Genomic DNA, 15,620 nt, shown 5'->3' with positions numbered 1-15,620 from the left:
TGTATATAAGCACTTGAGGCTATAGGTTTTACTGTTGAGCATCATAATAAAATGGCATGAATACTGGATTTCAAATCGAAGGTCCTGGTTCAAGTAGCTGCCTGTTACCTACCATCTGTTTGACTTTGGGCAAATCACATGGGATCAAACAGAAAGTAAATATCTGAGCGGAATTTGACAAATTGTATTGTCACTTATCTATGGGTCATATGAGAGAAAGGGTGGCAGAGACAATTCACATTTATATAATCCCTAAACCTCATCAACTGCTAGTTTCTTTTTCTTACTTTCTTTTTTTTGTGGGGAAATGGGGGGTTAAGTGACTTGCCTAGAATCACACAGCTAGCAAGTGTCAAGTGTCTGAGGTTGAATTTGAACTCAGGTCCTCCTGAATCCAAGGCTGGTGCTTTATCCACTGCACCACCTAGCTGCCCCCAACTGCTAGTTTCAACCTTTTTTTCTTATGAAAGCTTTTTGCAAAAATTCTAATAAGCAGCAAAATAAACTTCAACTTCATATCCCAATGTCTACCTGACTTTAGATCATATAGACTTGAAGTCACAAAGTAATGATGATAATAATAACCCCAGCAACCAACATTTATATACTCCTACTATGTGCCAGGAACAATGCTAAGTGCTTTACAAATATTCTTATTTGTTTTAAGTGGGACAATTGAGGCATACATACAACAATGACTCCTGGGATGTTTAAAAAATATATTAATGAAAGAGGCATAGTGTGCCTGTTTCTATGTTAAATATCAGCTGGACTTAGTTTTAAATGTGTCTTAATAAGGCATTTCCCCCCCCACAACTCCAGGTTTGGAACTCTATAGTGTGTCTTTCTGAAACACTTTTCCTTATACTACAATATGAAAAACACAAGTTCTATTGATAGGAACAGTAATAAACTTAGGGACATCCTTAAGACTTTGGCTGGTTGAAGGATGACATACTCAGTGACGTGTGTGTGTGTGTGTGTGTGTGTGTGTGTGTGTGTATACCAAACCAATTAACAGAAATTTGTTGAGTGACAGAGGACATTTCTGATGAAAATGGTAAAATCCTAAATTTTGTCAAAACAGTTTTACAAAAACAGGATCCACCATTTGGCAGTACTTAAGTCTCCCAGTTCTAGGGTAAGCCATTATTTTACCTTTCCTGGAATGAAGCAACAGAGATTGGAATCCACATACTTCATGAAAGTCATATTCAACAGTGAGAGCCTTGTTTCTACAGCAGCAAGGATGTCCGCATGACGAGCTAATGAATGATTTCTCCTTTCTGACTCTCTCCTATAATAGAAAAGGCAACCATCAATAGCACTATAGACTAAAATTTCAAGCAGCCTAAGTGCTTTAGTGAAACAACCTTACTACTATATGCCATATTATTTAAAGAATGATTTAAATTATGATTAGGTCATAGTTAATGTGTTACTATAAATAAATGGTTAATGCAGAGATGCAGGCTGGCCTAGCAGTTAGAGAGATGGCCTCAGATTCAGGAAGGCCTAAATTCCAGTCTTGACTGACATATATAAGCTGTGTGTCACTGGACAAACCACCGTGTATCTCATTAGTCCAAGCATTTCTAAGACCATAAGCTATAGTACAATCTGCTTTAGTAGAGGGAGTTTCCTCATCAGAGTGCCTACACTTGTCAAATCACAGGTCCTCACTTTAAAAAAAAAATCAATAATAAATTTCACTACATCCAGATATCATATGTGCTAGTATTCATTGCTAAATGGTTACATTGATATCATCCTTGATTCCTCACTCTCATACATTCAATTGCTAAATTTTGTTTCTATCCCTTGTTGTTCCCTTCCCTGCACCCAAATAACTACCACCTCAGTTTAGGCCTGACTTTTGTCTGGACTCTTGCAATAGCCTCCTAATTGGTATCTCTGGGTGAGTTTCATCTCTTTCCAACCCATCCTTCCCATGGCTGCCAAACTGATTTTCCTAAAATCTGACCCTATTACCTTTTTACTCAATAAATTCCAGTGATTCCTTATTACCTCCAGATTAAATATAAACTCTGTCATTTACATTTCTTCACCAAATGTGCTCAACCTACCTTTCCAGTCTAGTTAAACTAGTCTATCACACATGGAATGCTCCCTCCCAATTACATGTCTTTGAAAAGGCTATTCGCCCTACCCACCTCACACTTCTCTCTCAAAATCCAAGACCTTTCCTTGATCCTTGAAGCTGCTAATGCTTCCCCACAACCTTAGTTCCAATCGTCTTGAATCTCTTTTGTATATACTTATATATGTACATATTGTTTTCCTGGCTAGGTTGTAAAATTCCTTAAAACAAATGTTTTCACTTTTGTCTTTGTATCCTCAGCCCCTAAGAAGGTAATTAATAAATGCATATTGATTGATTTGAAGAGAAAAAAACCCCCACAACTAAAAAAAGAATTGTGTTCCCTCTCTTCCACTAAACTCCTCCTTTAATGCCTCATACTAGAATGGAGGTGGTGCTGAGTTCTCAAAGTTCCTACCTAAGACTCTAGTTTTGAATATGACCTTGGTACAGACTTCATGTCTACCATTTGGGCATCAATCTAGCTAAATTCAGAGAGGCTTATTCCAGGGCAGCTAAGGGATCAGATCAAGGGATCAGAGATCTGGAGTTGGAAGGGACCTTAGTTGTCATCTAGTCTAGAGATAAAGATGGAGCTGGACCGGTGATTTCACCTAATATAGGGAACTCTCCAGTGAGGAAATTCCTACTAATTCAGGCCTTCTTTGCAACATATAGTCTTAGAGAGCTACCTAAAGCACTGAGAGATTAAGGGATTTGTACTCGGGTCCCATACCTGATATATATGAGCTTTGTGACCCATTCATCTGAGAACCAATCTTGCTAAATTCAGAGAGGTGCATCATTAGGTTTGTCAATAGCATGATCACAAGATCATAGGTTTGGAGTTCAAAAGCATCTCAGTTGTCTTCCTGGCTTCAAGGCCAGATTTCTATCACCTCTGTCACTGTCTCTCTAGTCTAACACCTTCATTTGTCATGTGGGATGGTAAGTGATTTGTGTAAGGTCACAGAGTAGTAAATGGTAGCGCCAGAATCTGAATCCAGGTCCTCTGACTCCAAATCTAGCACCTATAATGCCCAAACTGAATAGCAGCTGGCATCTACCCATTAAGGCAGCTCACACTCAGATCATGACCATTGGATAGAACCATGAAGGTTCCTAGGGATCAGTGGGCATGTTGGTTTTCAAGATATGGTAAAGTGAGGGAGTCCATAATGGTCATGAATTTTCTGATTACAGCAACTTATGAGGAAGGGTCATGATCTGCAGTGGTGTAAGAGAGATACCACAGGTCATTTTTACCCTAATCACTAAAAATAGATGAAGCCACTGTTTTAAAACTTTGTATCTGTTTACATCTTTAAACTGAATTCCATCATATAAAATGTCCATAACAACTTAACAGTTACTCCCTCTGAATCCTCATCAATGTTCTTAGAATGGGACATGATAGCTGTCTTCAAGTATTTCACGTGGAATCACTATCATGTGGAAGAAAAGCCAAACTTATTCTCCTTAGCTTCAGGGAAAGAACTAGAAACAGTGGGAAATATTTGCAGATTCTAGCTCAGCTTAAGGAGGAATTTTGGAGTATAAGAAAGCAATAGGTTACCTATCAGTAGAAGTCTTCAAGAATACATCAATTCTTTGGGGATATTGTACAAAGTCAGGTAGAGGTTGAACTAGATGGTCCCTGAAGCCTTTTCCAAGTCTCAGATTCCCTGGGTCATTGTCTATTTTTTTTTTTTAGTGAGGCAGTTGGGGTTAAGTGACTTGCCCAGGGTCACACAGCTAGTAAGTGTTAAGTGTCTGAGGCCAGATTTGAACTCAGGTCCTCTTGACTCCAGGGCCGGTGCTCTATCCACTGCACCACCTAGCTGCCCCAGTCATTGTCTATTAATGTGTGTGTGTGTGTGTATGCTTCTCCTTCTACATAGATGAGGCTCACATGTCTTCTAGTCTACTGGTTCCAATTTTTTTGTTTTGTATTATTTCATATGGCTTTCTGTTCTTCATATTTATCTTAGTGGTATTGTGATATCCAAATCATATTGATGTACCATTTTTAAAAAGCTACTAATTATTAGAAACTCCTCTTTAGGCATGTGCCTAATTCCTGAATAATGCTAATTGTATTATTCAATCAACAGCATTTATTAAGCACCAGGCACTGTTAGTCCCTACAGATATAAAGAAAAATGAAAGGTCTTATACATTAAAGAGTTTATATTTTATCAGAAGTAATTACGTGCACATATAAAAATATATAAGTTACACACAAAATAAATAGTAGGGGGAGCAGCTAGGTGGCACAGTGGATAAAACACTGGCCCTAGATTCAGGAAGACCTGAGTTCAAATCTGGCCTCATACACTTGACACTTACTAGCTGTATGACCCTCACTGCCCCACAAAAGTAAAATAAAAATAAATAAATAGAAGGTAATTTTTGGTGGGGGAAGGCACTAGCACCTGGGGTAGTCAGGAAATGCCTTATGTAGAAGGAAGTGCTTAAGCTGAGTTTGGAGGGAAACTGGTGATTCTAAGAGGCCAAAGTGAGGAGAGATTACGTTAAAAGCACAGGACACACAGTCTGTGCAAGGGCAGAGATGAGAAATGACCTATGTGAGGAACTATAATGGCCAATTTTGCCATACTATAGAGTCCATGAAGGGAAGTAATGTGTATTAAGGCTGAAAAGGAAGGTTGGATCCCAGCTGTAAAAGATTTTAGGTACCAATGAGAGAAGTTTGCATTTGATTTTGGAAGAGAGATTCTTAATTTGGGTTTGTGGATTTGGTTCTTGACTACTTTGCTAACTGTATTCCAATATAATTGGTTTCCTTTCTAATCCTATGTATTTTATTTTATGCATTTAAAAACATTCTTCTGAGAAAGGGTAAATAAGCTTCACCTGATTGCCAAAGGGGTCCATTACACACAAAAAGTTAAGAAGCTTTGTGATAAAGGTAACAAGGAACTACTAGAATTAAATTTATTGGTGGGAGGAGAAGATGTGATATGGTTAGCCCTGTACTTTCGCAGTTATGTGGAAGGTGGACAGGGGAGGGCAGAGATTTGAGACAGTGAGGGTAACTGTCAATAACGCCTTATCTGTTACTCCTCTGTATCCGTATCTATTTTCTTATGGCCGAACACTCTTCAAGTATTTGAATCACTATCCTCTTCCAGCTCTGTTTATGATTCTGGACTTCATTACCATGCCCCCGCTGCCTTCTCATCTTAGAAGTTTCCTCATCCCCTGTGGCCTTTTCATCCTAGAAAATCACTATCCTTGCAGTCCCCATCTCCCACTGCTAAGTTCTTTCGGGAACCCCATTTTAAAGAAGGGTTGAGGCTAGTCATCCTTCATTTCTCTCCTGGCTCTGCTTCTGACTCTCCAGATTTCACCACCACGCTCCCATGTAAGTAGCCCTGTGCCGAATTGTCAGGTCCCTTTTTATGTGTTGTCTTCCCCTATTAAGAGTGTAAGCTACGGGGGCAGCTAGGTGGCGCAGTGGATAGAGCACTGGCCCTGGATTCAGGAGGATCTGAGTTCAAATCCAACCTCAGACACTTCACACTTACTAGCTGCGTGACCCTGGGCAAGCCACTTAACCCTCATTGCCCAACAAAACCAAAAAAAAAAAAAAAAAAAAGAAAGGGAAAAAAAAAAGAGTGTAAGCTTCTTGATGGCAAGGACTGTCTAGATTTTTGTTTAGCACAGTGCCTAGCACACAGTGTTTAAGAAATGCTTGTTGACTTGACTTGTCATGTGGAAGAAGGATTGGACTTTTTCTACTTACCTAGGAAGGAAAGAAAAAGCAATGGGGGAAATTTGGAGAGGTAAATTCTAGCTCAATGTAAAGAAAAATTTCCTAACAATTAGCAAGGCTATTATAGTAGTTCAGGCAAAAGATGATGATGGTTTGAAACAGAATAGTGCCTATTTGAGAAAAGAAAATGAGACAGATGCATGAGATGTGTTTTTTGTTTTGTTTGTTTTGTTTTTTTGCAGGCAATGGGGGTTAAGTGACTTGCCCAGGGTCACACAGCTAGTAAGTGTCAAGTGTCAGGTCGGATTTGAACCTAGGTACTCCTGAATCCAGGGCCGGTGCTTTAACCACGTGCATCTAGCTGCCCCCTGCATGAGATGCTGTGGAAATAAAATTAAATAAAAATTTAAAAAATTGGCAAGTGAGTAAAAATACTTTTTAAAGTACTATTTTCTAAGTCTTGTGGTGTACCCCCACGTTGCTCTTCAAAAATACTTCACCAGGGGGCAGCTAGGTGGCGCAGTGGATAAAGTACCAGCCCTGGATTCAGGAGATCCTGAGTTCAAATCTGGTCTCAGACCCATGACACTTACTAGCTGTGTGACCCTGGGCAAGTCACTTAACCCTCACTGCCCCGCAAAAACCAAACCAAACCAAAAGAACACAAAAAATACTTTACCAGCTATATTCATAAGAGTACTTTTTTTCTACATCTTGCTAGCATTAAATTTTGCTGCTTTTAGTGACTTTGCTAACTTAATTGGATGAGAAGTGGTACCTCAATTTTTTTTCAATGTATCTTTTCAAGTTGTTATACTTTTTTTTTTAATGTCTTTTTTTTTTTGGTGGGGCAATGAGGGTTAAGTGACTTGCCCAAGGTCACACAGCTAGTAAGCGTCAAGTGTCTGAGGTTGGATTTGAACTCAGGTCCTCCTGTATCCAGGGCCAGTACTTTATACACTGCACCACCTAGCTGCCCCCTGGTACCTCAATTTTTAAAATATTGATTCTTTTGATTATTAGTGAACATTTTTTCAGATAATTATTTATAATTTGCAGTTTTCCTTTCTAAATTTTCTGTTCATATACTTTAACCATTTACTTACTGGATGGTACCCTTCATTATTATCAGTTCCCTTTTAAATTTTAGACGTTTAAGCTTTTACATGTTTTATTTGCCACAAATTATTTTCTGAATCTGCTTTTTATTGTTTTCTGTTATTAAGAAGCGTGTTTAAGTAAATTCATCTAACTTGCCCAAAACATATTATATCTTTAATAGATAAAAATCTGTTCCTATAACAGACATATATGTATGTATGTATGTGTATGTGTATGTATATTCCATTTTCTTCTATCTTTCCTATGGTTGCCATGATCCAGATGAAATTTGTTAAGGTAAAGGGTGTGAGAAAAGGACAAGAATTGCATGGATTGATCTGAATGTAAGATATGATATGAGGAATGTATCTAAATTTATCTTCTACCACAGTTGGCAACCCCTTTTCTCAGCTGTATTTATTAATGTATTATCTTTTTTTCCTGATTTCTACTTTCTGAAGGTTTATTAGACACATATCATTTGGTTTTATTTCTGGGATATTTCAATTAAGTTGTCAATATATACAAAATGCTGTTCTAGTAGTTCCTCACATCTCTATTATGAGGGAGGAAGTACTTTTCATTTAGTATCTTCAGTGGTTTTTCTGTTTTCTCAGTGATCTTCTTATTGATCTTTTCATTTACATGGCTGTGTCATTGTGTATAAGTTCTCTTGGATTTACTCTGTATTAGTGCATATAAATCTTCCTAGGTTTCTCTGAATTGCTTGTCATTGTGATTTTGTATAGCATAATAATATATCATTAAGAGATTGCTTTTTTATATGAACACTTAATTATAACTTTTTACAGTTCTATGAAGTCCACTAATAATTTAATGTTATAATATTCAATTGTATATTAATGTGGACTATATTGTCATTCTTACTGTTTTTTCTGGTTCAACTATAAACAATGAAAGCTTCCCTAATTATTTAGACTGTTTTTTTTGTTAAAAAGATTTATGGTTTCTTTATAGAGGTCAAGTTAAATATCAAACATTTAATGTTCTAGGTTGCAATACTGGGTTTTAAAAAAAACTCCAGTGTTTTATTAGCCTGATATGGTGGCATATAAAAGCACAAATGATTTTTGATTTTACATGTTACCTTGAGGAACTTGTTTTTTTCTTTTCTATTTTGAGAACAATGGATTTTCTAAGTGCTCTATTAGGCCAATGTACAACAATTTAGCTGTCTGTTTTTCCTAATTGTTATGATCACTAGCATTTCCAACACTATGTCAAATCATATGGTAACTTCTATTTGAAACAAAGAAACCCTTGTTTTATATTGATTTTAGTGGAAATAATCAGTTCAATCACCATGTTGTCTCTGTTTCAAGATTAATTTTAGTTTTGTTGAAGGAAAGTTACTTTATTCTTTTAAAATTATCAATGAATGAATTTTTTCAAAGACTATTTTTTATATCTATTCATATCATACTATTTTTTCTGAGTTTTTTTGTTAATTTAGTAGAATTATATGTAGCATGGAATAGTGGAAGGAGTATTAGTGTGGAATCACAAGACTTGGGTATTGAATTCTAGGCCCGCCATGTACTACCTACCAGTGTGGCACTGAGCAAGTCACTTAATAAGATCTATGCCTCAGTTTTCTGATTTGTAAAATGAGAGAGTTTGGACAACATGACTTCTGAGGCCCTTTCAATTCTCTATCTGTGAACCTATGAGGTTTTTCCCTAATATTGAAATGGTCTTACATATCCAATATAAATCACTCTTAGACATGACATTTAATTTTTATATATTATATATTCTGTGAACTAATCTTTTTTTTTTTTAAGTGACGCAATTGGAGTTAAGTGACTTGCCCAGGGTCACACAGCTAGTAAGTGTTAAGTGTCTGAGGCTGGATTTGAACTCAGTTACTCCTGACTCCAGGGCCGGGTGCTCTAACCACTGCGCTATCTAGCAGCCCCAACTAATCTTTTTATAGTAATAGAGCCTCTTTATTTGCTAGACAAATTTCCCCAATTTCTTTTTCAATTTTGTTTTTGCTGGGTTTAAAACACAGTGGTAAATTAAATTTCTTTGTAAAGGTATTCTATATTCCTCTATATTCATGAATAATCTACTTATTAAAGGAATTATTTAGTCTTTAAATGTTTAGAAAAAAATTACCTCTGTACTTTGTGCGTAAGGGAACTCAGTGATTCTTCACAAAGGTTATGACGTAAGGGAGAAGCTCCAATAGGATATACAAAAAATAAAATAGAGAAATAAATAGTCCTCAGTTCTTAGAGTGGAGAGAGTAGTAAAGGGGGGCAAAAGATGATAAGGCAGAATAGTGTATAAACTGACTATAAATATACACATAACTGTAAATGTGAGATCTTCATCTAACAATTAACAACTGACAGACTATTGAACAAACAACCCAATAAACGAAGCCAAGAGATAAAGAAGTTATATCTAATGGAAAGATGCTCAGATTCTCCTTGAAGAGACAAATCAATTAGAATAATCATATGCCCAAGGGAACATAAATAATTTATGGGACAAATGGGTATCTTGTCTTACAGTGTTGTGATAGCATAAGTGAAAAGACTACTACGAAGATGACTGCCAACTTTTAAACAGACATGGCCTTAAAGGAAGAAAAAGGAGAAATTCGAACAAGATTCTCTAAACCAAAGCAAGAGAATCTTGACACATATGATGTTATGCAAGGTGGTCAGTGAAAAAATGTGCTGAAAAATATGGTTCCTGGCTCAAAAACAAAGAGGCCAAACTAAATGTCTTCTTCAACAGAGAAAGTTGGAAGGTGCTAGAACACACCAAAGCACATCATAAAAAAAATGAAATTTAACTAGATCTTAACAGATAAATGACTGGTTAGTGATAGTGGATTTATCTGAGTCAATCATTGGTATGTAGTTTAGATAATTGATTAGTTGGAGCGAAAGGTCAAAATCAATACAAACTAAAAGAAAGGATCAAAGAGGAGAATATAATACATATAATTTTTTGCAGGGCAGTGAGGGTTAGAGTGACGTGCCAGTGTAACACAGCTAGGTGTTAAGTGTCTGAGGCCGGATTTGAACTCAGGCTCTCCTGGAATCCCAGGGCCAGTGCTTTATCCAATGCGTCACCCAGCTCCCCCCCATATAATTTTAACAAGTCTAATATGATGCATTTAATTCAGATTCTGACCCTGAAAATTAAGACAAGGATTAAGTTTAAGTCTCTATTTACCACCATTTAATACAGTAATCTGAATGATGCAAAACAATCTCCACAGCAAGAAGGCCCAAAGATTCTATGGAAAAGTTTAGCAGGCAAATACTTGGCTTCCCTGCCAAGAAGAGAAATGCTGTAGGCAGGGGTAGTGCTAATTTAGAGTTCATTTTCAAAACATTGTGGAGGAAAATGGAAAATGATTAGTGACACTGCCTCACAAAATAGCAACAAGCAGAGTGAAAAACAAGACTATCAAAAGCATGGGGTGAAATTCAACTAGGCCAGATCACCCTGAGTACATTTATAGATGAAAGCAAAAGGAGGACAACAAATACATTAAAAATAGAATATACATCGTCATTTTTACAGTAACCTCTTATCATGATTGGTGACACTGGAACTGCACTTAGATTCAATCACCACAGTGCTTGATGTGCTACATGAATAGGTAGATACAGCACTTAGAAGATGAAGTCAGGAAGAGTGAGTCAGCCATACCAAATATACACAAAAGGAACTGGTGTTGGAGATGACAATTTTGAAAGTCCTGAGGGAATGACTTTCAAGCTATCTCAAGGGGGAAGGTATGAAGTGAATGGAAAAAACAATCACGAATGGCATTATTATGAACAAAAAGAAGTGAAGAAACAAAACTTCAGCAAGTACCAACCTACATGCCTACTTTCTCCTCTACATAAAATCATTATGAGAATAATCTATGTACATATAAGGAATAGTCTTTATGGAAAATATGAGACAGGACATAGGATAATAAGATCACAGATCTGAAGATGGAATGGATCCTGGAGAACCATAGTTCAACCCCCTAATTTTACACAGAGAGGAAACTGAGGTCCACAGAGTTAAGTGACTTACTCAAGGTCACACAAGTAATTAGTAGCAGAGCTGGGACTTGAAATCAGTTCATATAACTCTCAGGGTTTCTTCCCATTTTTCCAGTGTATTGTCTCACTATTGAAGATGACTTGCCACAGAAGACAACTTTAAAGGCACAATGACTGAAGGGTATAGACAGTGTTTGTTGTTCATTTAAAGTATCTTTGTTCAGCAGAGCAAAAAGCAACTTTAAAGGGTCTCTCCAACAAAGTGTCTACCATGGACATAAGATCACAGAAGACTCATTGATAGGGTACAATCTCAGAGATAAATTTATTCAGTGACCACATCATTATCAATATCAAGCAAGGCTAAAAGAAGGAACCACAAAAATGTTTTTTGAAGAATCCAAACTGAAAAGACATTCTCTATGGATAGTAATTCCTCTAGGCACTCCTATTTTCACATGAAATTGTGCTAATCTCACCCAGCATATTACAGGGTTACTTCCATGAGATACAGAACCACTAAAAAGAGACAAGTCTAACAACTTTCAAATTAAAAACAAAGTGAATAAGGAATGCCTATTGCTTGGACTATGCAATGCAGTTGGATTTGCAGTCTATAAAGTTAATTCATCAGTACATTAATGTTTTACGGGTAAGGCAAATAGGCAGTGAGCTGGGCCCAGAATGAGGAGGAGAAAAGCAGCTAGACTGTATTTGAGAAACTACAGTACTTTAAATCAAGGTACTCTTTGATGCCAAACAATTTAAAAATTAAAAGCTATCAAAGAAAATGATCAAATACAAGAAAAGTGGTAAATTTTACCCCTAAATACTAAGACTTTTAGTATTTATTTAGTAAGGCAGAAACAAATAAAAGGACAGAAACAGTAAAGAAAACCTTTTTCAGCTTTTAAAAACATCAATATTTCCCCAGTGGTTCTTTACTGTTGTAAATCACAGAAAACATGACCTCACAAGCCTTAGGGCAATGGGAGAATGCAGTAGACTACAGCACAAGTACCAAGAATCACTTTCAAGCAAGAAGTAGCATAAAGGACATCATTAAGAAAATGTACGACTGGTAAAGATGGTGGCATGGCTGATGGATAGGCTAGTTACTACACTTTGAAACCCAAGAAATTTTAATGCCTAGAAAAGAACATCAGCTTGCTGGAGGGTTCCTCTTGGAGATAGTGGGGAAATATGCACAAGAATTGTTCACAATGTGAAGGCAAGGATAGTATGCAATCTATACTAGTATAGGGAATACCATGTGGATGAGATCAGAGCCACTGAAAAATTTATTGATAATGTCTTATTTCTTCCTCCAAGATAGGTATACTTAATTTATGAATATCCATTTGTGTTAGTTTCAGTAATTTATAGTCTTGTCAATATCCATTTAATCTGTCTAATTTATTAGGATTTATGATTGTGAGTTATGGAATGTCGATTTCTGAGAAATTATAGTGGCACAGTGGAGACAGCACTGGGTCTGAGTTAGGAAAATCTAAATTCAAATCCAGCCTCAGACACTGTGTAACCTTGGCTAAATCACTTAACCTCTGCCTCAGTTTCCTCAATGTAAAAAAAATAGTACCTCACAGTGTTGTTGCAAAGGTCAAATGAAATAATATTTATAAAAGTACTTGGCACAGTACTGGCAAATAGAGCTATAAAAAATGCTTATTCCTTTCTCTTCCTTTCCTGGTTTCCTTCTACCTTTTTTGTTTGGGGTCTTTTATCAGTACCTCAGTTGGAACATTGTCTATATACCATCTTTATGTGTAAGTACATCCCACCTGTGTCCTGGTGTTTTGTTCTCTTCTTCCCTCCATAAACTATTCTCTCTTAGTGGATTTTATCACATATCTACATATCTATCTCTTATCTTATTCCCAAACTCTAACCTCACCAACTAGTGGACCATCTTTACTATAGGCATAAAGTGTTTTCCCTGTCCCTAGTCTTCAACTGATATCCCTCCCACCCACTCCCAATCTATCTACTACACATGTAGCTGAAGTGGAATTTTTAAAGCAAGACCTGACCATCTCACTTCCTCTGATCAAGTAATTTTTATTGGTTCCCTATCTCTTGAGGACAAAATATAGGTCTGGTGTCTATAAAGCCTTTCACAATCTGGTTAATGTTTCACGTTACTCCCCATAATATATATTGTGTTACAACCAAATATGCCTATTTGCTATTCCCTGTAAACACATCTATGCTTTTGCAAAAGTTTTATCTTGTGTATATCATGTTCTACCTTCTCATTTCTGATTCTTTGAATCCTTAGCTTTGGGTTTTTTTTGTTTTATTTTTTTAGTGAGGCAATTGGGGTTAAGTGACTTGCCCAGGGTCACACAGCTAGTAAGTTTAAGTGTCTGAGACCGGATTTGAACTCAGGTACTCCTGACTCCAGGGCCCGGTTTCTCTATCCACTGCGCCACCTAGCTGCCCCATCCTTAGCTTTCTTTAAGACTCAGCTCAACTGCCACTTTCTATATTAATGCATTTCTGATCTCCGCCTCCTGCCAGTTTTTGGTTTTTTTTTGGTGAGGAAACTGGGGCTAAGTGACTCGCCCAGGGTCACACAGCTAGTATGTGTCAAAGGTCTGAGGCCGGATTTGAAGTCAGGTCCCTCCTGAATCCAGGGCCGTGCTCTATCCACTGCACCACTAGCTGTGGCTCTGCCCCTGCCCAGTTTTTAGTTTTCCTCCCTATCTCCCTGAATTTACTCTGTATTCATTTATTTGTGTGCATGTGTTTCTTCTCAGTGGAACATGGCTCTGTAAGGGCAGAGAATGTTGTGTTTTAATCACTATCTTTAGTGCCTAGTATAAAAGCTTTGCACACTGTAGGTACTTACATAAATACTTGTTGATTCTAAAGCATGTCATCAGAGAGACATAACTGAAAAAGGAAGTGGACTGATCATGTACTAAGAATAAACAATTAATAATGGATAAACCAACTTCTACATTTATATTCAGGAAATGTATAAAAGATGGAAGAAGGGAGGCAGCATACTTGTGAACTCTTACAGAAGATTTATAAAAAAACAGACAAGAGTCACATCGACTGAAAAGTCATGAATAGGTTTTGATATGTGCTGGTGGGAAATTGTACCTAAGTCAATGAAACACGGATCCAAGAAATTTGTTAGACTATACCTATACTTGATATTTCCTGGTGATAGTAATCTCTTTTGTGCTTGTTTTCTAACCTTGGTGATTATGGTTTTTTTTTCTCCTTTTTAAAAAAAATCAGTTATTTGTTGTTTATTTGGTATTTGGTTAGTATGACACTTGAGAAATTGGTTTATCTTTTTATATAATATGGAAATTTACCAACATGTTATACATATACGTGTGTGTGTGTGTGTGTGTGTGTGTGTAATATATAGAGAGAGACAGACAGACAGACAAACGGCCCTCTGGAAAGGTGATACATGGGGGCCATGTTGTAAAGCCCTAATGGAGGGGAGCACAAAGATAATCAATACATCAACAAAATATTACAACTGTATGGTGTTTGGGTCCAGGAATTTTGTCTTTTGGACCTACAGGAACCTGCAGCACCTACAAAGTAGTAAGTTATATATACCTGTGGGGTGCTGGCTCTCTTTGACAGCAACTACTTCAAGACTGTACAAGTCATATCTAGCGTTACTATACAAACAACAGGGTTTAACAAATAGTAGTAACACTGTAGTATTCCCCATTCTTTCTCCTTTAAAAATTCCTTTTGATAATGGTTTGCAAATGTTATAAATCTATTTTGAAAACTGAACTTAACTATATTAATCACCTTTTCTACTTTCCTTTTGGACTACTTGTTTTCTTTTTTTTTTTTTTCCTTTTAGTAATTTACATATATGTTTATTTAATGAATTCAGATATGTGATTTCTTTGTTAGTCTTTTCATTAGATTTGTCATATTTGACAATAGAGGGAAGAACACATATAAGTTGGACAGTGTACTGAATATTCCCTGGTGATAGTAATCTATTTGTGTTTGTTTTCTCATCTTGGTGATTGTTTTCTTTCTCCTTTTTAAAAAATCAGCTATTTCTTGTTTATTCAGTATTTGGTTAGTATGACACTTGAGAAATTGTTGCATCATTGTAGAGATATAGATCTTTTCACATAATATGGAAATTTATGTGTGTGTGTATGTGCGCGCACATGTGTTTGTATGTAGACAAAATCAGGTCCACTGGAAAAGTGATACATGGGGTCATGTGGTTATAGGATTGAGGTTCATGCCATAGTAGGATCAGTTTAAGGAACTGATCAAATGTTTATCCCAGAGAATAGTAGAATTAAAGGAAATATGATAGCTGTCTTCAAGTCAATGAAAGGCTACCACCATGTGAAGAGGGATTAGACTCACTCCAATTGGGCAGAAAAAAGGGCACTGGGTAGAAGTTGCAAAGAAGACCATTGAATTTGAGAAAAGGACAACCTTATTAACAATTAGAACTATCCAAAAGTGGAATGGGCTATCTCAGAATGTAGTAGGTCTTCCTTCCGGAAACTGTATAGTATATTTTAGACTAACCTCTTAATTAAATCTTGTAGGTAGTAAACTGATGGGTTTCTTTTTAATCTATGACACACTTAGGTAT

At 36.7% G+C, this 15,620-nt stretch overlaps 1 protein-coding gene across 2 annotated transcripts in view; it reads right to left on the bottom strand.

Moving 5' to 3' along the window:
* The window catches only part of FBXO28 (F-box protein 28), a 65,862-nt gene that overhangs the window by 26,594 nt on the left and 23,648 nt on the right, over positions 1-15,620 (bottom strand). For both annotated transcript variants that reach the window (XM_044001152.1, XM_044001153.1), the window contains exon 3: positions 1,159-1,297. In XM_044001152.1, coding sequence (XP_043857087.1) covers positions 1,159-1,297 — 139 coding nt within the window. The remainder of the gene's footprint in view (positions 1-1,158; positions 1,298-15,620) is intronic.

Source organism: Dromiciops gliroides, chromosome 4 (assembly GCF_019393635.1).
Source record: "Dromiciops gliroides isolate mDroGli1 chromosome 4, mDroGli1.pri, whole genome shotgun sequence".
NCBI lineage: Eukaryota > Metazoa > Chordata > Mammalia > Microbiotheria > Microbiotheriidae > Dromiciops > Dromiciops gliroides.
The sequence above is the reverse complement of the archived record's forward strand: the minus strand, read 5'-3'. Positions and strand labels throughout refer to the sequence as shown.